The sequence below is a fragment of the Melanotaenia boesemani genome, chromosome 14, assembly GCF_017639745.1.
Source record: "Melanotaenia boesemani isolate fMelBoe1 chromosome 14, fMelBoe1.pri, whole genome shotgun sequence".
NCBI classification, from domain to species: Eukaryota; Metazoa; Chordata; class Actinopteri; order Atheriniformes; family Melanotaeniidae; genus Melanotaenia; species Melanotaenia boesemani.
Window position 1 is genome coordinate 30,318,676 of NC_055695.1, and position 23,162 is coordinate 30,341,837.

A 23,162-nucleotide genomic window follows, 5' to 3' on the forward strand; every position below is an offset into this window, starting at 1 on the left:
TCATCAGCCAGCATCTCAACACATGTAGACGTGCAGACATGGTGAAGACTTGCTGAAGTTCAAACTGAGCTTCAGAATGAGGAAGAAAGGAAATTTAAGTGACTTTAAATGTGGCATGGTTGTTGGTCTGAGTATTTACTGTGATTTTCACACACTACCATCTCTAGGGTTTCCAGAGAACGGTCTGAAGAAGAGAAAATATCCAGTGAGTAGCAGTTGTCTGGACCAGAATGTCTTGTTGATGTCAGAGGTCAGAGGAGAATGGGCAGACTGGTTGGAGATGATAGAAAGACAACAGGAAGTCCAGTAAGCACTGGTTCCTACCAAGGTCTGCAGAACAGCATCTACAATTCACACAACACGTCCAACCTTGTTGGTCATGTAGTTATTACATGCATTATCATTGTGGTTTTCAATAAATTAATGTATTGCTCATATGACTGATGACATTATTGGAATTATTATTACTATTATTTTTTATTGACCCATAGATCTTTGATATAGGTATAATTTGAAACACACGATAGTTCAGTGGTTCCCAACCTATTTTCCTGGAGGACCTCCTTCATGCCAGTACTAAAAAGCCATAGACTTGCTGAAACCATACTTGGTTTTATACTTTCAAAAGTGAGATTCTCACTATAAATATTCTGGCTCGGTCCTGTCCTGTCATACAGCCAAAGTTAACAACATATAGCCTTACTTCTTTTCTAAAAATAGGGACAATTTGTGGACATTAATCACAAAAGCTCTGACAGTTCAAAGCCCCCTGTGCTCTTTGGGGGACCCCCTTGGAGGGTCCTGGATCCCAGGTTGATAACCACTGAGTTAGTTAATGGTGTGTGGCACAGGGGTGGGAACGAATAAGTGCTGGCTTCTTCCAACTCCCTTTGGACAAAGACTTTTTTTTTCTTTTTCTGTATATTCCTTTGGTTTAGTTTTCCTCTTATTTTGTCTTTATCATGAAATCATCTCCAGCTGCTTTCTAGAACATGACGATGAGTTCACTGGACTCCAACGGCCTCCACAGCCTCCAGATCTCAGTCCAGTAGAGCAGCTTTGGGATGTGGTGGAACGGGAGATTCTCATCATGGATGCAGCCGACAAACCTGCAGCAACTGTGTGATGCTGTTATGTTAATATGGAGAAAACCTCTGAGGAATGTTTCCAACAGTTTGCTGAATCTATCGCACCAAGAATTAAGGCAGTTCTGGAGGAAAAATGGGGATCAAACCCAGTACTAAAAATGTGGACCTCATAAAGTGGATGCTGAGTTTCATGAAGTTTGCATTCCCTCAATTCTTTCAATAAAACTGTATTTTCCACATTAGAGTAAATGTGTGACAATCCTCAGTCTGAGTAACATCAGAACACGAGACCTGCCTTTAAAGTGTTTGAATGTGGGAGATAAATAGCTCAGCTGCTGGGTGAATCTGTTGCACAACACTAATTAGAGAAGTGAACTTTGGTTGGACATGCATATTTACAAGCATGTTTTCAAGTGTCTTCTGCTAAAGGTAAACACAGGATGAACTCCTTGTCTAGAGTTGTCTACAACTGGAATTTAAAGCTAAAAAGGCAGAAATAAACATAAACCTGTTCTAAGAAACCTGGTCATGGTTCATCAAACCCAATCTTCCCCCGCAAAAAAGCTGCAATATTCTCCGTTTTACTTAAATAAGCAGAAACTCTGTAAAGCCCACAGTTCAGTGTTGTGTCACAGTAAAGCGAAAACCCACTTACCCAACACGTCTTATGGTTGCATTACATTCTGGTCTATTATGACTGCTGCTGGTGGGGAAATGGAGTGTGTAGAACGTACCAGCTAACTTGGAAAGGACTGAATATGTTCTGAAAGCATGTCGTCTTTAAGCTCTGGTTGCCCCGTGTGGAAATATTTCCACCTGACTTTTATCCACCTACGTTGTGATGCCGACACCGAAGACCAGAATAAAAATGTTCAAACACAGACTTTAAAATATCCCATTTAATTTGCTGATATGAATTTGGGAAGCAGTTTACAACCATATTTCAACATGCAGCGACCATAAAAACACATCACAAAGATGTAAAAAGGAACAATTCGACCAAGCTGGTTGGTGGTTGTGTTTTCACAGTGATTATTAGTTAACTATTGGCTAAAACTGGTTGGAAAATCTGGTGAAAGGTGGTGTTCTGACGCAGAACAATCAAGCTTATACAAAGGAAAACATTTTGAGGATGTAACTGTAGAAATTAAATATACATTGGAAAACCAGCAAGTTTACATTTGAATAACTGTCTTAACTTCACAGCAGATTTCATTAACGATCCGGTTTTCATGTTGCGAGCAGCTTTACTGGTTTAAACTGGGGCACAGTTGTTTTTCCACCAACCAGCACGTCTCCTTGATGAATTGGTGTGATTCCTCTGCAGGGAAGGAAACTCGTCCAGAGGAAGCAGTGTACCATGTGAAGAGGGCTCCGAAATATCATAACAAGTCTGGTTGCCGAGCAACCTCTCGTACCGAGCCTGAGCTCACCGCCTGATAACTTCAGGTCTGGTTTGGCAGCCACGTCATCCTGCTGCAGTTATCCACCACCAGAACAAATCTACAAATGACACCGTTTCATCAGGGTACAGAAGTGGAGGAAATACTGCTGTTTCCAGAAGCTTCTCTTGTTCTGTGGCAGATAAACGTCTACAAGTTGATATTTCATTTGTTCAGGTCCTCTCAGGCAGAGGAGCGAAGGCTTTCCAAGCAAATAAAAACATATAATATATAAAAAAGAATACTTTTACTTTTCTATGCTGTAAAAAGGTAATTAAACAATTTAAACTTTTTAGAACAACCTGTACAAAAACAAAATCAGGCTAAAGTCTGTTTTTATGTCTCGATAAGGCACGATTTCATCCATGTGCTCCGTGTGAGGAGTGTCCACCAGCCTCTATGTTGCTGCCTTTTAATAAAACCGTTTTTACACGTAGGCCCCGAGTGCGGCGTGAAACTCTGTGAGACACTGAACCAGCTGCTGGAACTTGGGCCTCTCCTCCGGGTCCAGGGCCCAGCAACAGGCCATCACTGCAAACCTGAGACACACAAACACAAAACAAAGGCCTCAGATTAAATATCGTCCACCACAAATGTAATAAAGCTGTGTGTGATTGTATACGGTCACATTTTACCACTAACTGGAACAAGGAATTTTAATCCCTGTTTATTTTTTTATCTAACCTTTTAATTCTATTTGCTTTCATTCGCTCGTGTATTTATTTTTAAATTGTTTATTTGTTAATTGTTATAATTTATTTGATATTTAATAGTAATTTATTTTACTCCAGTCCTTTTCTTTTGTTTTTCTTTCCTTTATTTCCCTGAATTTATTTTGTTTTTCTATAACTGTAAATAAATTTAGGTGTTAAGGGACTAAAGTGATTTAACTTTTTATACCAAAGTTTAAACCGACTCACTTAATGAAATCATTCAACCACTAAAATAAAATATATTTCACATCAAGAAATAATGTGATTTACTTCTTTTTTAACATTAAGAACATTCATGGATAATGATGAGAAGAAGATGAAAGAAGAGAAAGAAGAGGAGGAAGAAGACAAAAAAGAGGAAGACGAGGAGGAAGAAGAAAAAAAGAGGAAGAAGAGGAGGAGGAAGAGAAGCGGAAGAAGCAGCAGCTTTTACATACTGGTGTATGAACCCTTACAGAAACATTAAACACTAATGCTGGTAAGCTGTTTATTTTATCTATTAATTATATTGTTGATGTTTATAAACTAGTAGAATTTATTTCATATGTTGTTGATAGAACTTTTTTATGTGGGGAGAACATGGAGCATGTACCAGAGGTGGTCCGGTAAAAATAAACAGTAAATAAACATGAAACAAAGGTTTTATGTAAATAAATTATACCTGAATCCTGATAAAAACATATCTATAGTATTTAGTACTAGAGGTAAAAACGTTGAAATGTCTTTGGATATAGAAGGTTTAGAACTGACAGTGAGAGAATTTAAGATTTTTAGGTTTTATTATTGATGAAAATACACCATGAAATCAAATATTAGTGGTATAAACATGAAAATAGCAAAAACAATTATGTTGCATAAAGTAAAGGATTCACTGGGCAATAAAATAGTATATATAATGTACAACTGATTGCTCCACATCTGACTTATTGCATTGAAATTTGGTAACTACTGTTAAATAATCATTAATCCAGTTTTCATCTTAGAAAAAGAGCAATAAAGATCATTGGTAGAGGCAGATATAGAGATCCATCCAGTCTGCAGTCCTGCAGGTTTTAGATGTGTCCCTGCAGCAACACATCTGACTCAAACAAAAAGGCTCGTTACCTGGACAACAAGCTGTTGGACATCTAGTTAATCTGAATCAGGTGTTGCAGCAGAGAAACACCCCACACCTGCAGGACACCAGCCCTCGAGGACCAGGGTCTGGTGATCCCTGCTTTAAAATGATGACGTTTAGAAAACAAAGATTCAAGAGAAAAGTGTTAGATAATGTGTTTCTGTTTACGGAGTCAGTTTCTGAAACCACCTGGAAAAAGAAACTAAAGATTCAACGATGAGAAAATATAATAAAAGAGGTTAATCTGTTTTGCTCTGTGTGATGATTAGATAGTAAATAAGGTGTAAAATATGAAGTTTCTGTTGTCAGATGTATGTTTATATTTATTGCTTTGTTTGGTAAAGAATGAAATAAGTAAAAATGCATCATATGTAGGGCAGCAAACCCTACATATAGTGACAGTCTAACATATTTATCAGATAAATCCGGTCATCAGTTCCAGGATGAAGGTGTTGTATCTGAAGCAGCAGCTGCTGCAGAGCTGTAGGAGGTGCGTGAGATATTTAGTAACCAGGGCATGCATTCTGGAAAAAAAGTCATCAGCTCCACACCTACTGCACAGAGTTATGGGAAAAATAAAGAAACGAGGGGCTCGATTAAAAAAATGAATCTAATTAACGACAGGCTTTGTAATCACTTAATAACATTTTTTTTAATTAAATGGATTTTAGAGAAATGAACTGAATCAAATAATTAACACAGTAATTAATATTGTAAACTCAAGCTCTAGTGATGTCTGGAAAAAATTATTTAATTGCATTTCAATTCAAAACAGAATATTCCTCTTAAAAAATGAACAGATCTAAAGTTAGTGTCATTTGAGGTACTTTAACTAGCAGCTCCCGCTGTTCTCTGGTTAACAGTTAACTTTTTAAATGCTTTTTCCACACTCTTCATTAACAGACATTAAAATCTGACAGTAAGCCAGGACGGGATCAACCAGTGTCAAGTTCCCAACTTTAACTTCCAGTCTGGTGGTGGAGCAGAGGTGAAGGTCTCCTGCTCCGACTGCACTGCACCGACTAATGGACGGGGGAGGGGCGGAAGCTGCCCACTGAGAAGACGCAAACCTGCTTTTACCTCCGTTTTCAAAAGTCTCCAATAACACCAGAAAACGTCTCTAGACTTGTCGCTAGATGGGTCTGAAAACTCGCTGAATGTAGCTCCACAGTTTAAATTAGCAACACTGATTTAGCCAAACTCTGAGGTGTGTTTCAATGTAATCGGTGTACCGGAAACCGTGCACTGACAAACGTTCCGCGTTGTTTGTAATGCAAACTGCAATTTAATACATTTTTGTAATTAACTGTAATTAAGTCCCACCCCTTGTGTGTGTGTGTGTGTGTGTGTGTACATATAGGTGTCTTGTCAAAGTGAACAGAATCCACCAAAAAACACTTTTCCTCCAAACATGTCTCTGAGGACAGAGGTGTTCGTCCTCCCTGTCTGCAGCCATTGTTTGTGTGTAGTCATGTGACTGCAAAGCTACGTTTGAGAATGCAGCAAGCGCAACAACTCAGTAAAAATGTGCATTTGAGAAAAATGGACTAACACTAAACCTTGATGTCAAGTAGGGGGCCACAAAATATCGTTCCATTGCTGTGAGTTTGACCTACAGCACCATTATGTGTAACACGGCTTTAGTCCAGCCTAGCTAGCTTTTTATTGTCAGATAAAACCATATACCTACACTGGAACCTTGTTTCTTCCTCCCCTTTTCTAAACTTTCTGAAAGCTGCTCCTCAACGAGTTGAGATGCTTCCAACCATAACTCGGCCCTCCCCCTCTCTCGTAGCGCACGTCGGCTCTGATGGTACTTTAACTGCTCCGGTGAAAGTGAAACTCCTCACAGATCACTTTACTGGATCTTCCATCAGGGTTCTTTTTATACTCAAATCCATCCGTAGGTTCAGCCGGCTCAACTTCTTCCATCTTGCTTCACAACATCTTAGTTCCTCGTCGTCTTAACAGAAAATGACCGGTGTCTGGGGCTTGTCATGCGTTAAACGCTTTAAAAATATTGACGCAATTAATTGCATTTATTAGTTACCGCTGTCTTGACAGCCTTGATATTTGCTTGTTCATGTGAGGTTATAACTGTATAATTTCACAACTTGTGGAGGATCAGATTATTATTTCTTTTAGATGCCCTGACCTGTTAAAACTCTGACCTTTCAGGGAGGGCCTTGCTTTTCAACTGACTGCACAAACAAACTGTTATGGTACTCATGAAACTTTCTAATGAATGTAACGTATATGGATGTTATTAGTGAATCATGCAGCAACAACACTTCAGCCAAAGTGGTCGGTCATTGGATGCTGCTTTGAGCTGAGAAAATCTCTGTTCTCATCCATCAGCGAGAAGGTGGCCACGTATTTGTAGACTCAATATTGAGGAAACAACCCATAAATAACAATGCTGGGGTGGAAAATGATGCCAGTGGGCAAAGGTTGCTCTTTATTCTTGACAGTTGCAGGATGTTGATAAGATTCTTATCAACAAACGCTGGCATAAGCTTAACATTATAGTTCAATTTACCTCCTCTGTTACACAAACAGCATGTCACCACTTCTTTTGTTGAAAGACCACAAGAACAAGCCAGGATGTAGCTTAGCACATGCTTCACTAAAACTGTGTTTCTGAAGCTAAACCAACACGAAGACAAGATTTACAAAACCTCTTTATCAGTCATGACAAAGCAGAATTTTTAAACCTAAACGTTTTTTAAACTTGAACCTTTTGGTAAATAAATAGCAGGACTGCATCAATTTTCCTGAAACAAAAAAGTGTCAAAAGCTTCAGCAAATTTATGCTAGCTCAAAGAAAAGCTTGGATAGAGACAAAAATAGCTGATTCTGCAACCAGCGATTGACTGGTGAGGGTGTCATGGTGAGGTATAAAAGGTGGCTCAACCACAGGCTTTGTCTTTCTAAGAAAGAATGTGTTGTGGTGCACAATTTACTTCATAACTCCTATGGAGGATCATCAAACCAAAAAAATGAATTATTCCTCTGTGTTAAACTGCGAACAAGATCTACAGTCTTCATTAAGGACTTAGGAAGTCTGAGGAAATCTCAAATTATTAAGAACAGAGCCGTTTCTTCGTATAAATGGACTATGCAAATGCGCCGCTAGGGGGCCCCCTGAATGTCAAGCCTCATTTGAGTTAAATTAAAATCACTTGTCTTTATTGCGTTGATGCTTAGAAAAAAAGAGTAGAATATAAGAATAAAATAACCTGCAATGTTAAACGGTGGCTGGTGTTTTTGTGGCATAATTAATTTAATAATCGTTGGGACTACAATATCATGTAGTAAGTGGCGTCTGCCGACCGCATTGATTGGCGGGTACCCGTGGTTCTTTCTAATGAGGAAATGGATGACAAAAGGTGTTACAAGATCAAAAGGAAGTTTAGGCAGAAAAAAATGGAGGAAGAACAACAGTTAAATTATAATGGTAAAGTGATTGTTCGTGATGTGGGGGAAGGGGTAACGCAATATTTTTAGTAAGTTTGTTAATTGTCCTGCTAGCTAGCTTAGGTAGCCTTGGATAGATGCTAGTTAGCTAGTGAGGATTTGCATTCTGATAAACCAGCTTTAGCGTCTGATCCATGAAAGGTGGCTAAAATAAAATGAATACTTCACCTATGAATGGACTGTGCTGTCCTGCCACGGAATGGACTGGCCAAAGTTTTATTTATTTCTTTTATTTTATTTCTTTTTGCACATTGATTTTTAAGTATTAGCCTATTTTATCTTGTGATGATCTTGACCCACTTTGACCCATCTTGGGAGCGTCACACGTGTCGTCATTCCTGGTAAATCCAAAAATGGGCAAAGAGTTGGAGCTGAGAGGGGGACTGTGAAGGTGGGGGTGGATGAATGATGCCCATCAAACTACGAGCTGCCTGTAGCTAAGAGCTAACCGAACTAATCCGGGGCTAATGGTAGCTAACCAGCTAACGGAGGTAGGTGGGCTAAAGCTAAGGCAAGCTGTTAGCCAACTAAAAACCGCGGTTGTGCTACACTCCCTTCTTGCCACAGATATTGGATACCTGTCAATCAAAAGGACACACCCCTAATTATGCCGAATTTCAAGATTAAATAACATCCAAACAGATGAGTTAACAAATTCACTCCCCTCACAGTAGTCATGAAGGTAAACTTGACCTATTAATCATGAAATAGATTTTTGTACCAGGCTTTAAACATGTTTATTTCTGCTGTGAAGTTGATCTTTTTAACATGGGAGTCTATGGGGGTTAGCTCTGTTTTGGAGTCAGCCCCTAGCGGATAAGTGCACCAACTTTTCTGGGAATGGGAGATTATAGGTGGATATAAAGTAGACACGGTGAAATCCTTCACTGGTTTGTGAATTTACACACTGAAGGCTGGACTCAGTTATTGTGGAGGCAACATTTTGGATTTCAGGAACAGAAATTATGTGTGAAGGATCTTGTATGTTTAAGAATATACTCAGTAGTAACAGAAAGCAGCTGGACTTGCTTTCTAGGTCTTGTAGATGTTTAATCTCTCATCTGAAAGGCGTCATCAGTTCTACTTGACTGAAGAATTGCAGGTGTTGATGATGCGAATCGAGCAGATACCAGTGTGTGGTTCATTTGGAAAGCAGCACGTGTTTAAATGTTTGTGCATTCACTCACAGCTCATCTGGACAGTTGATAGGTTGAGCTATTCTATAGCCATCTTTCAGGTAAGCAGACATCTCAAAAGGGTCAATGTCGACATACGGAGTCTGACCCAAAGTCATGAGCTCCCACAGCGTCACTCCAAAGGCCCACTGTGAACACACAACACACGGTTAATGACGATTTTATACCAGCAGTACACACAAGCTGCAGCCTTTCATGTTTTCATTTAACAGGATAAACATCGATACCATTGATCAATTAATTGAAAGTTTTTTCTTTTTTTTAACAAAAGACAAATTAAAAACAGGAAAACAAAAGGATTATACAAAAGAAAGGCAAAGTAAAAAAAAGGGAGTGGGAAAAAGCCAGCGCTTATTCAATCCCACCGCCTTAGCCACACACCAATAGCTGCCTCATATTATGAATGTAGAAAAACCAGGGATGCCTACTTACATTCAAATACAAAATATTTACCATGAACAATGATGGGAACTTATGTTAAAAATGCTTCTGGAATATAAATCACTGCTGAAAGTTTTTGTTTTGAGACTGAGTGTATAAACAGTGGGGAGGCTGCAGGGTCAAACTCTCCGGTCCGCCCGCCCTGTTCAAACACGCAAAACTGGATGTTCATGCTGACCTCCACAGAAAGAACAAGGAAAAGAGGTGTTTCCTTATGTCTGACCTAATAATTTCACCATGAAGAATCAAAGTAGCATTTTGTAACTTTCTGACCTTAAGAATGTGTTTCTGACTCATTTTGATGACACACTGACATTTATTATGTCCATTCCTAGAGCCGCTGTTCCTCTGCAGCCTCCCGAAGCTGAAAAATCCCACTTGGCTTCGTTTTTTCCAGCCTGGAACATCACATCCCACCTGTGTTTGCTTTACAACAACACGTCACACACCAGCAACTGGATATCAACAGGAGGGCTGTTTTGAATGCACACCATCAAAGAAACACAAGAGGACATTACCAGACGAAACAGGAAACACAAGAGTCGACATGGGACTGACTTTACTTGCTGGAAAGAGACAGGATGAAAGACGGATGCTGGATAAGCCTTTATTAGCGGACGTCCCAGAGAAAATCTGCCAACCGATTATTGTCAAAGGAATAATCACATTTATTCTACTTTAATTAATTTCTCAAGACTATAAATGTGAAAAATCGCATCAACATTCCTTACAGGTCTTCAAGTTTTATTCATTTCCATCTTTTCATGCCAACATAAAGTAATCTAGAAACAAAGTAAAAAAAAAACAAAAAAAAAACAAGTCTCATTTCAACTAAATCCTCTCTGCACTATAAAGAATAAATAAATCCTACATATTAACTTCTCTCATAGAAAACAGATGAAAAGGCTACAGGACCTCTGCCTGGACCTGGGAGGCTTCTTTCTGGAAACTACAATATAAAAATGGTTTTAAGCATTTCTTTTCAACCCGACTAGAGAATTTAGAAACCAGGAAAAATATTTAGCTAGTTTTGACTTCCAGCTGTCCTTTAGCAGAATAGCTGTTGTTTGACATAAATAATACTGAATAATGATAATAATAATAATAATAATAATAATAATAATAATAATAATAATAATAATAATGCACACTGATGCCAACTCAATCATTTTTTAACAAAAAAAACCTGCTGAACTCGTTAGGCTGTAACTCCAACCTTTGCCAAACACAACAAAAAAAAGGCAAATGACACATTAACATTTCTTTTGTGAACATTACAGTCATTTAACACAGGTACTTAAAGGTCCCATATTGTGCAAAATTCACTTTCTAAAGGTTTTCTAACAGTCATATGTGTCCTCATAGCCTGTGTATGAGGCCCAGAAATGAGTAAACTCTGTCTCCTCTTTTACTTGGTTGCTTCACTTTTTAGTGAATGTGTGGACAAACAAGTGAGTCTGAGATCTTTCCCTTTGTGACATCACGAAGGGAAATAACCACTCCTCCCAGTAGTGGATACTTCCATTAGCCCCCTGGCTAGCTAAGTCTGTCCTCTAAAATTACTGAGAGGGTGGCAGTGAAAGCTGGATTCTCTCCCAGTGAGGGCCGTGGACAGACACCACTCATGAACATTTAGAGGTTCAGACACGGAAACAGCCAGTTCTCATTAGAGCTCAGTAGAGCCACATTTGGAAAGGCTGAACTTGGGGTAATACACTTTGAAAACACTTTGTTGTTGGACCTCTGACACCCGTATGAGATTGTTGAAAAAAATGTATAAAACGGGACCTTTAACATTTACTGAGTAAAAAGCTGCTGGTTATCCTGCAGACGGTGAACCCTAATTGATGAATTTCCTTTTTTATGACTTGATTTACAGGCTGCTGAGCTGTCCTCCGTAATTACACCATGTGTTTTTTTCTTTTTCTCACTCTAATGCGACCCTTCTGCAGCTAATACGGAACAAAAACAAAAGTCCAGTAGAAAGAGAACAGAGCCAAGGAGGGGATGGGAGGACCTCCCAGAAGACAGACGTCCTGCACAGTAATCCACCATGCTCCCACATCCATGCCACTGCCAACATTCCCAACCAGATCTAAACATGATGGCAGTAACTCTCATCACGTGTTGCTCAGAATCAGATGTGAACATCAGGGTATGGCGTATTTATGCACGTAACAGAGTGATGCACAGGTACTTGTACAGACTCCCCAGAAGATTAGTTGTCTGTTAATGGCAGGCCTCTGTCGTGTCTGCCATGAAGCAGCACCACCATAAGAGGAATGTTGAGGGTTGTGGGCGGTGGTGGGGGGCATGTCTGGCTGGTGTCAGTGTCTCTAATGACCTGTTTGGCTTCCCGAAAGCCTTCATTCTGCCATCCTTGCACAGGAAAGAGGGAGAAGCAGTGATACATGAAGACTGTACCTCCCTTCCCTTTTACACATTAACCAAGTATCTAAGAATGGCCTGAATACAATGGAAGCCATTTCCTGGAAGTCTTATGTCTCTTGAAAATATATTACACATTTGGGAAATGTTGCATCTGCAACTGTCTTTCTTACCACGTCACTTGCACTGGAAAAGTCGTTGTTGAGCAAGCTTTCCAGGGCCATCCATCGGACAGGACGGTTTTCATTATCCCCCAGACAGTGGTAATCCATTGGGAAAAGATCTCGAGAGAGGGCGTTGTCTGTAATCTTCACCTGCATGTTGTCATCGATGCTGTACGATGAGGAAGATAATGTTTGTTTATAAATTAGCAAACCAAATGACCTGAAAGCTGCGAGGGGGGGATGCTGAAATGCTTACACGCAGTTCCTAGCAGCGAGGTCTTTGTGGATGACCTCTCTACGAGCCAGGTAGCTCATTCCACACGCGATCTGGATGGCCATGTAAACCAAGTCCTGTTGAGAGATCGCCTGAAAGGAAATGAGAGAGACATAGTGATAATGTGCAGCTGACAGACAGGAAAAACAAAGAGAAACGGAGTGGGGAATAATGGGAAAACTGACACACGCGGGCTATTTGATACTTCCTGGAAGATTAGCCCATTCCCAAAATAAATGAAGGACAGAATAGGTGATTTTTGAAGTTGACTTGTCGAACCAGTCAAAGCCGATTAGCCATGATGTCATCAATAATTAAATTTTAAATTCTTTACCTAAAACGGGAAACTGTAAAATGTGTCAGATGTTATTTATATAATGTGTGATCCATAAATGAGTGATTTTTAAGTTATGTTTTTAACATTGTGTGGGCTATAGTGTCCTTTATTGTACAGTAGGTAGATGAGAAAGTGGGTCAGGGAGACGTCAGGATCGAACCTGGTCTGGCTGCATTTATATGGTGGCCGCTATGCTCGATGACCTAAACCAGGGGTGCCCAAGTTCGGTCCTCGAGATCTACCATCCTGCAACTTTTAGATGCAACCCTTCTCCAACACGCTTGAATCAGATGTCATCTGCATGTCATTCAGCTCTGCAGAGGCCTGGCAACGAGCCAGTCATTTGATTCAGGTGTGTTGGAGAAGGGTTGCATCTAAAAGTTGCAGGATGGTAGATCTCGAGGACCGGACTTGGGCACCCCTGACCTAAACGCTGCCCCCACAGGAGTGTTCAGCTACAACACAAAACAGTTATTGTCCCTCATATTTCCATCTGGTCCTTTTGCTCCTGAAGCAACATTTCTGAGGGTTTAGTAACCAGGCTGGTCTGCTGCCTTCACTCTTGGGGAAAACCCTGACATAAACAGCTGCTGAAGTCCCCCTCCATACCAAGGTCAGGAGTCGGTGGAGAGGTAATTGCTCCTGGGTGAAGCAGCAGTTAGCTTCAGGATTAGCCCCCTTCACTTTTTCTCAGCAGTGGTGAAGCAGACACGGGACTCTGGTGGAACTAGACAAGCTGTGTGGTGTTTATTACTGAAGCCTGTAGAAAACATTCACCATCAAACAGGGTTTCTCACAGCGACTTTGCTCCGACGTTCCCCTGCGATGACTCAGACCTGCGCTGTGCGACAGACCAGCTGACGTGACATACATCTCTTTCGTAACTCTCATCCAAATAAAAACGGTCAACTTTTATAAAAGTTGCTGACTTTGTGCACCGTTTCGCCTTATCGATTAGTCAGTCGTGCAAATCCCAAATTTTAGTACATATATATAAGTGTGTGTGTGTATAATGAAAATATAAATTTGATCCTTTTCAGTTAAAATTTATTAATATAATTAATCAATTTAATATATGTTTGTAAGTTAATTTTTCATATATATAATATTTCTGTTTTATATTTTTGTCTTTATGAATTAATAGTTTTTACTTATTTTATTTTGTATTTATTTTTTTTTTTACAAATTAAATTTGACATATTTAGACATTTAAATATTTACTCATCTGTGAATCACAACTTCCAGATCACAATGGATCTGCTGAATCACCAAACATTTAATCCCAGGTATCCAGAAGTGAAAAATCACATCTTTAACATCATGATCAGCGTAACAGCAAGACCTAGAAGTTATATTAAATGTAAATATGTGTACATTTCCACATGCGTGTAGTAATCCTGACCACCTGAACTGACTCAACTCATAACACAAACTGAAGTTACAGCTATTGAGTCAGAAAGCTAGAAAAGATAGAACAAGTTATCCCCCTTTTTCATTTTCTAGCGTACCCACTGGACTGTCTCCAAGTACCCCAAGGGGTATGTGTGCCCCAAATTGAGACACACTGGTCTAAACCCAGGAAGAAATTTATCAAACTGTCCAAATAAATCCCCAAACCAGAAAAGTCAGGTTCTGTCATGGACAATAAAACACCAAGTAGCACCTCCAGTAAGTTCTGCTCTCACTGCCATTATAAAGACTGTTGATACAGTCTCAGAGCCGGAGCTCGGGGCGGAGGTTTTCTCTCTGTGTCAAGACAATCAGGCTTTTGTACGGGTTAACCTCGGGGAGTCTTTTATATACTTGGCAAGAGCAAAGAGCAAATCCAACCAATCAATCAGCTTCAAATTACAGATGTAGAAAACATTTCTCCATCACAAGATGAAGCTTGCCAGCTATTTGCAGCAATCAGCTCCCTTTTGTCAAGCTGCAGGTAAGCCATATGCACCTTCCCTCTCACCACTTTCATTATGTACTCTTGGCACTTGCAGCAGACAAGTCATTAAGTTGTGGTGTTATAATAAACTTCACGTTGTAAATCAGTACCAGGATGGAAGAGAAGCTGAGGCTTTTCTTACATTTGTCATTCTTATCTGATGACTTGTTCTCAGTGATGCATGACTTTCTCATACAGTATCACATAAACTCAGTTTCGCTTCAGCTGTTGACTAAGAATCTCCTCATCATCGGTCACTGGTTGCCCAAGAGTTTGTTTTTCCACTGTCAGATAAAAAAGAAGAATAATTGCACCATAATATCTGTTCAGCCTGTTTGGCATCTTTTACAAGGGAGTGTTGTCCTCTCCACTTTGCAGGATGTTTATATGCTTTATAGGAGCCTCACTTTGTTAACAGTCAGGGGTCTTTTCTCTGACACACCTGCTAGACAGACTATTGTCTCAGTGGTTTCAAGCACAAAGCAAACAACTGTCTCAAACCTTTGAGGAAGGGACTTTGTGCATCATGTCAGATCATACCTCAGTCTCTCTGTTGTATACAACATCGGTAAGTAATGTTGATAATGTCACATTTACATTTCAACACTTTGTATTTAGGCAATCAGCTCTGCAGGGCTATGTTTAGACACATATTTTCCTCAAGCAGCTGTTAACTTCACTCACTTTTATTCAGGGTTCTACCCTTTAGAATGCAAATGTTGGATAATTATCTTAAAGTACATGACAGTGGAGCAAAACAGACCAGAACACTTTCCTCTGAAGAGACACATGCATATTTATACTCAGTCTAAATAAAATAAAACCTTAAAAGCCTAAATCATCAACTTCCTGTTGTGCTACAGTATGTGAGGACTGACAAGCCAACAGTTGTATCTACAGTCATACTAACTGATGACATATTTTGTTGTCCCACATTGGGTCCCTTATTACCAACGTGGCATGGTTTAACCTCTTCTGGACAAGAGCCGCCTGTGCATGAGGCAGCATGACATACATGCAAGACAGAGGATCTGTGCACACACCTGCGTAACACCTGTTTTAAAACACCTGGAAAGCTGCTCAGTTTAGCCCTTTTAGCTTCTACTGTAGCACAGTTCCTCATCAGGAATTAGGAATTGAAATTTATAATCAAATTATTCGATTATATGAATCGAATAATTTCCACAAGGAAAGGAAATAATAATAATAAAAAAGTGCAGGTGTGAAACCTTTATAGTGCAAAATGTGTGGATGTTAAAACACCGTCATCTTACACGGGGGCAACGCCCATGTGTTGCTCCATCAATGTTCTTTTTATTTTCAATCCATCCACAGAGTCAGCAGGCTCATCTTTTCCATCTTACCTCCAGACGCCTCCAAGGCCCGCCGTCATAACGGAGAAACGATGGATGTATTGGGCTTGTTATGCTGTGTATGCATTTATTGCGTTAAAATATTAACATGATGAATTACATAAATAATTTACTGCCGTTAATGTGTTATTTTTGACAGTCCTAGTAAAAATATATCTCTTACTGACGTTTGTACAATTGTTTCTCTGTTGGATTTTAGTCACAAGATCCTCAAAGGAAAGGAAACGCTCATCTGATTTGTCGATCAGTTACAGTGGCAGATTAATCGATTATTAAAATAATCGATAACTGCAGCTCTAAACTATTTTAATTTTCTACTGTGTTCCATGTGAACATACTCTGAGAACAGTAGAAAATCAGCAGTTGAATCTGGACCTTCAGTGGATACCACACAGACCTGATGTTACACCCCATGAAGCCGGATGTTAACCCAGCACTGGGGCTGAAGAGGCTAAAGCTAATGCTAATGCTGCTAGCTGCTCTGACACTTGACTGAAACGGGCTCAGAGTGGAAGCTGTGGAGGGGAACACCTTCCAAGATTGATGCTGGGAAGAGCGTCTTTTAACTGCGATGGAAGAAACTGGATTTAAGGTGAACAAAAGGGACATAACTGGGCACAAATTTAAAGCCTCACCTGAGGATTGTTAGCCTCGGCTAGCTTGCACTGCCGCAGGAAGAGCTTAAGATTCCCCCAGGCCACGAAGGGCAACAGCACCATGGGCTTCTCTCCGTCTTCTGTGCATGCGTGACTTATGGGCAGCAGATTTCTAAAGGCATAGAAGAAGAGACAGGATTACATCTACTGTGGGTGAAATGTACATGTTTGGAAGTTTGCTGCACATCAAAAGGACTGAAGGCTGATAGCAGAACAAGTAAACTGTGGTTGTCTAAACCACTGAGGAGGAAGTGTAACCCAGTAAAATCAATATGATGACTTCAAGAGGAAAGAGGAAGGAGTGGAGCAACAGATGACATTCTTTTCCTGAGAAAGCAAATACAGAGAAGCTGCAAAGGTTCTGATTAAATATTTCTGGTGTGATTATTAAAAAAATGTCGTTCCTTCAGATAACCAACAACTTGAGACTAAACCACATGTTGGAAAAATAACTGTAATAAAAGTCAATTTACATGATCCAACCATTCATTTGTACCAGAAAATGTCCCTTTTCCCCCACTCTGTGAATAAATGTGGGTTTTCTTTTCTCAGTGTTTAGAGATGTTTAGAAGCAAACTGGAGCTGCTCAGACAAGAACTTAAACAACAGATCTGAGGACAAACCAACACATCAAAATTACAGTGTGCTTTAAGTGGTTCAAGATTACAGCTTTTCAATATGTAGAAACCTATCTTTAAATAAACTTCAGCCTTGTTTGCAGGCGGTGACGTCAGGAACTCGTGGATGTCAGCAAAGAACTGGCTTCCTTTTATAGGAGGCCTAATCTTTCTGCCTAATCTTCTGTTATTGTTGGATCCTTTCTGACTGAGCTGAGACCAGGTAACCGAGAACAATTATGGGATAATCCAGAAGATTAACAAGGTTTTGGTGGATTTCCTCTCCTCTTGCACCTTGTGTTAAGGTTTTATTTTGCTGCTGACATTATCTAATCTGTAAACACTATTGATCCAGTACCATGAAGGCTGAGAACAACCATGTTATAACGCTGCCTCCACGTGTTTTATAGGTAAAGTTGTAGCTTCAGATTGCAGTCTGCGTCATTTTGTTTCCTTTGTCTTTTCGGTGCAGCTTTATCTTCACTCCATCTGATCTTTCCATTTAAACACTTTCAGCAGAAGAACAGTCTGAACCTTGTGTTGGATCCACTATTTGCTCATTAGGTATTTGTTTTAGGTGTTGTGTAATGTTTTTCTGGACCTTCGCAGAATAGATCTGTTTTGTTATTGAACTCAGCCTGTCTGACTTGCTGTTCTGAACAAATGTTGTAGGTTCAAAGCAGAAGATAAATACTGAACTTGTACTAAACTCCAGAGCTTTTACTAGAGGTGGAGGAAGCACTCAATCACGTAAGTCTAAATAAACAGACAAAAATGTTCTCTAGTACAAGTAAAAATACCACACTAACCTTTTAAAAGGTGGTCTGTATGCTTATGTTAACACATCAGTAGTATGGGCTGTACCATTTTAATTAACAATAATATAGATTGTGCCACACTAAAAAAAAATTGCGTAACAATTACCTGAAAGGTTATTGATCTTATTGTGTTTACCCTGTGACACAGTTCAGACCTGGACTCTGTGAATCAGAATGAGTTTTTTTTAAGGGTTGACCTGCAAAGTTAAATACCATTATAATAATAAAGAAGACTGACACCAGAATCCAGTTTGGAGTGTTTTACCACCAGTTAGAGCTGCTAAAGCTGCTGCTGCAGGTGAAGGGGGATCAGACATTACCTGCCTGCTTCAACTAGTTTAGTGGATCAATATGCTTCTTGTAATTGATCATGTAAATCCTCTCAACATGAAAAACAGTCCAGAAAGTAGAGATGTTTGCTGTAAAATGTTGTAAAGTGAAGTATCTGCAACTAAATCTACTTAAGCACAGATACACGAAAAACATACATAAGTACAGTAACAAAGTACTTAAAAAGGGTTCTGAATAATAAAATTCTTTCATAACTTTAGGATTCAACATGTTAGCAGAAAAATGGAGTGATATTCTGAATATTTCAGGGTTTAATGCGACATGTGTAGATGGAGGAGCTTAAGCGTACGGAAGTAATTTTTTTTACTATATTGCTTAAAATCCTCTTCTCAACCCGACTGCAGCCAAATAATTAAATGCTCTAACACAAAAATAAAAAAAATAGTCACCTGTGGAATGGACAGGACTGAAAAAGCACCATCCAATCATTTTAACCGGCCTGTTTATAAAGACTGGTTGGTGATATGTCTATCAAACTCAACTACCCCCATCCCAACCCAACGAGCCAGCGCTTGGGTAACTTACTACATCAAATTATGGTACACACTTACATGTAAAGGACATCATGGCAGAAAAGATGCCTCTATCGAGTCAAAAAGAGAAAAGAAAGCCTGTTTTGGAAAAGGCTGTTTGAATTTTTTGAGGTGAATTGGGCAGTGTGTGTGGTTCACCAACTCAGATAAAATACACACATCACCTGGAGGAAAAAAGGACCAAATGAAGGTTAGTCCTGTTTTAGTGAAAGTTAGTGAATGCTGCCCAGCGCTTGTGAACCCTCGGGAACAAGCATTGCACATTTCTGTGCTTTGGAGGCGTGGCTTTAGGGAGGAGTCTGAAGAAAGGAGCTTGAACTTTTGAATTGTGTATTTTCAAAATGTAGTTTGCTCAAACAGTTTTTCCAGGATCTGCTACCCTTCCTTTAAATCTCAGATTTTTCCACCAAGGGGTCTGACTCATGGTTCAGTAAACCCTGGTCTCTTTTGCATTTTCACAGCCAACTGTACCATAACCTGGCAGGCGGAGTATAAGCCGGATAGCAATAGATGTGTCAGCTACGTAATAGCATGACATCATAGTGGCGAAACACCCTCCTTGAATTATAACAAAGAAAAATGTGACCCAGAAACGAAGGAGGAGAATGGTGGACATCCACTTGGGATGTGGCTTTCAACAACAAAACATCCAACGTATATTGAAACATGGACGTGCTCCCGCTGTGTTCTTGGTGCTGCGTCACATGGGAAGTGATGACTCTTTAGACCAGGGGTGGCAAAGTCCAGTCCTCGAGAGCTACTATCCTGCAACGATGTGTCCGTTGTCTAACACACCTGAATTAAATTGTTAATTTCCTTCATGCATATATCATTCAGCTCTGCAGAAGCCTGGTAACGAGCCGTTCATTTGATTCAGGTGTGTTGGAGAAGGGACGCATCTAAAAGTTGCAGGATAGTAGATCTCGAGGACCGGACTTGGGCACCTCTGATTTAGATCAATGAGTTGAGCTGCACTCTTTAAGAGTCAGATCAGTAAGATTGGGATCCCAACAGAAGAGTCCCAAAAAAACTTAAGACAGCTCAGGTCAGATATTTTGGCACCCTTTCCAGTTTTTACCTGTGGAAACACAAATAAAATGTGTCCCATCCCGCCCTGAGCCAACTCACTGGTGAAAACAGGGTTTATGTAACAACAGTTAAGGTTACCACATTTTTTCTAGTCTACAAATACTTTTTTTTTTTCAGTGTTAAGCTCAACGTGTCTAAAAACACTAAAACTTCTGTAAATTTTTAGTGCCTCCACTTACCGATGATGAAGTCCTCTGAGTTTACAACTTTCAGTCAGCATCATGGTCACCTGCACCTCAGAGGCGTGATCTGGATGATTGTTTCAAAGACAGAATCCCATTAAAAATAAATCATTAAAAACAATCAGCTAGAAAAGAAAGGATGAGGTTTATTTTCTAATCACGAGTAGTGTTTGACTTTTTTACACCTTTCATTGCTCGACACCTCAGCCAACGGGTGTAGTGGGAAACTATAGAGGGAAACTGGCCTGCTCCGGTTTTTAATCTGTGTGTGCAGCTTTGCCATAGTTTGGCACGTATGGAGAGCATTATTGTTCCCTTCCCAAGAGGAGTAAGAAGAGGAAGTTAAGAGTCTTAACAAAGGCAAAACTGGCATGGAGATATTGTTCCCAGTGTGGTATCCACCCCGCTCTGAGTAAACATGGAGAGGTCAGAAGGCAGCTGGCAGAGAAAGCAGACATGCTGCTGACACAGGAACTGACAGTCCCTCATGCTGGAGCATTTTACTGGCATGCAATCCTGCAGCATGAGTAAGAGTCATGAATTTTTACTGTCCAATATGGTTTCTCTTTTACTGGAATGGAACCATGCACCATGTCACCATAGAAATCATTAAAAAAGCAGATTCTGTTGGTTTTTGGTCAGAGAAACTGAAATGTATCTGTGATCTGGTCAACTTACATTTATTTTGTGTCTTAAGCCTGATACTAAATGGACTGTAACATATTTATAAAGCTCTTTTCTAGCTGTGATTTTATTTTGACCAGAACTTTACACTACATGTCACATTCACCCACTCATACTTCTATGTATCACATAGAATCATATCCCAAAGCAAGGCAGTTTATTTTTATAGCACATTTCATGTACAGAAGAATTCAAAGTGCTTTACATAAAACAAAAGCATTACAGATATTAAGAAATAGTAAAAGGCAGCAACAAATAACAAGAATCACAATTAAATAATAAATGACATTGAAATTATTAAAAAGACAAGTTAAATAAGTTACCATGCAGAATTCATTCATAGTCTGAACTCTGATCTGGACTAGTTGATCAGTCTTTGGATCTAAGAACTCTGCTAGGTTTATATTCTCTGAACATATCACAGATGTATTCTGGGCCTAAACCATTCTGGGATTTGTAAACAAGCAGAAGGGTTTTAAAATCTATTCTGTGACTGACTGGAAGCCAGTGTAAAGATTTCAAAACTGGTGTGATGTGTTCAGATCTCTTAGTCCTGGTTAAAACTCTAGCAGCAGCATTCTGGATGAGCTGCAGATGTTTAATGCTCTTTTTAGGAAGTCCTGTTAAAAGACCATTACAGTAATCCAGTCTACTGGAGATGAACGCATGGATGAGTTTCTCTTGGTCTTTCTGGGAGACTAAACTTTTAATTCTGTTGATGTTTCTGAGCTGGTAAAAAGCTTCTTAGTGAAGCTTTGATGTGGATGCTGAAAGTCAGGTCTGAGTCTATCAACACTCCAAGGTTATGAACTTGGTTGGTGATTTTAAGAGCTTGAGTCTCCAGGTGTTTGCCAATGCTGACCCTCTTCTCTTTGCTACCAAACAGAATAATCTCAGTTTTGTCTTCATTTAATTGTAGAAAATTCTCCTTCATCCGGGTGTTTATTTGCTCCAGACACTGACACATTAAGTCTATTGGACTGCAGTCATCTGGTGACAGAGACACATAAAGTTGTGTATCATCTGCATAACTTTGATAATTAATGTTATAGTTCTGTAATATTTTACCCAAAGGAAGCATATACAAGTTATACAGAAGAGGTCCAAGGACTGACCCCTGGGGGACTCCACAAGTCATGGCCACTCGCTCGGATTCATAGCTGCTGATCATAACAAAATAACTCCGGCCTTCTAAATAGGACCTGAACCAGTTAAGAACCGCTCCAGAAAGTCCAACCCAAAGTCCAACAGGATTCTGTGATCTACAGTATCAAACACACCACTGAGATCCAACAGAAACAGGACTGATACTTGACCAGAATCAGTATTCAACCTAATGTCATTTAACACTTTGACCAGAGCTGTTTCAGTGCTGTGATGAGGTCGGAAGCCGGACTGAAATTTATCAAGATTTCCACTTTCATTTAAAAAGTCATTAAGCTGGTGAAATACAACTTTCTCAATAATCTTGGAAATAAAAGAGAGGTTAGAGACAGGTCTATCGTTGTTCATTATAGAGGCGTCTAGACTTTTTCTTAGGAGTGGCTTAATAGCAGCTATCTTTAGTGAATTGGGAAAAATGTCTGATGCCAGTGAGGAGATCACTTTCTACTGAGAAGTAGAAAACTGTTTTTAAAAAGTCGGATGGTATCATGTCCAGAATTCATGTTGTTGATTTCAAATGCCAAAAGATTTCTTTTAGGATTTTTAAATCGGCCATATTAAATTGTGACATAACATCAGAAATTATTTCTGGGTTTTAGACACAGACTAGTTTTCTTATTTGACTGTGTGAATTTAATATTTTGCCTAATTGTTTTAATTTTTTGGTTAAAAAAGTTGGCAAATTGGTAGCATTTCTAAGTTCTGGGCTTATCTGTTTAGGAGGATTTGTAAGTTTTTCCAATCATTGCAATCAGACTGTGAGAATTGTTGACATTCTTGTTAATCATTTCAGATAAATGCAACTGTCTGGCCTTGCACAGCTCATTGTTATAGTTAGACAAGCTTTGTTTGTACAGCTCATAATGAATTTGAAGTTTATTTTTCCGCCACTCCCGCTCAGTTTTCCTACATTCTCTTTTTAGGCTGGTGACCACAGTGGTGTTTCTCCATGGTGTTTTCTGTTTAATTAAGGTGCTCTTGATTCTTAACGGTGCAACAGCATCCATTACAAGAGTTTCAGATTGAAATTATCCAGGAGTCCCAACCCAGATAGCAGACACATTTGGGCCAAATCTGGGCAACTTTTGTCTCTTATGTCTGAGTTACAGCACTGGCAAGTGT

The 23,162-nt window shown here is 39.5% G+C and overlaps 1 protein-coding gene across 1 annotated transcript in view; it reads right to left on the reverse strand.

The window, feature by feature from the left end:
• Positions 1 to 1,969: 1,969 nt before the first annotated feature.
• The window catches only part of ryk (receptor like tyrosine kinase), a 66,984-nt gene continuing 45,791 nt past the window's right edge, over positions 1,970 to 23,162 (reverse strand). The window contains exons 10-15 of the mRNA XM_042006874.1: positions 20,190 to 20,259; positions 16,582 to 16,714; positions 12,283 to 12,392; positions 12,036 to 12,195; positions 9,025 to 9,161; positions 1,970 to 3,069 (exon numbers count right to left, since the gene is read on the reverse strand). Of these exons, the coding sequence (XP_041862808.1) occupies positions 2,958 to 3,069; positions 9,025 to 9,161; positions 12,036 to 12,195; positions 12,283 to 12,392; positions 16,582 to 16,714; positions 20,190 to 20,259 (722 nt within the window). The 3' untranslated portion in view covers positions 1,970 to 2,957. The remainder of the gene's footprint in view (positions 3,070 to 9,024; positions 9,162 to 12,035; positions 12,196 to 12,282; positions 12,393 to 16,581; positions 16,715 to 20,189; positions 20,260 to 23,162) is intronic.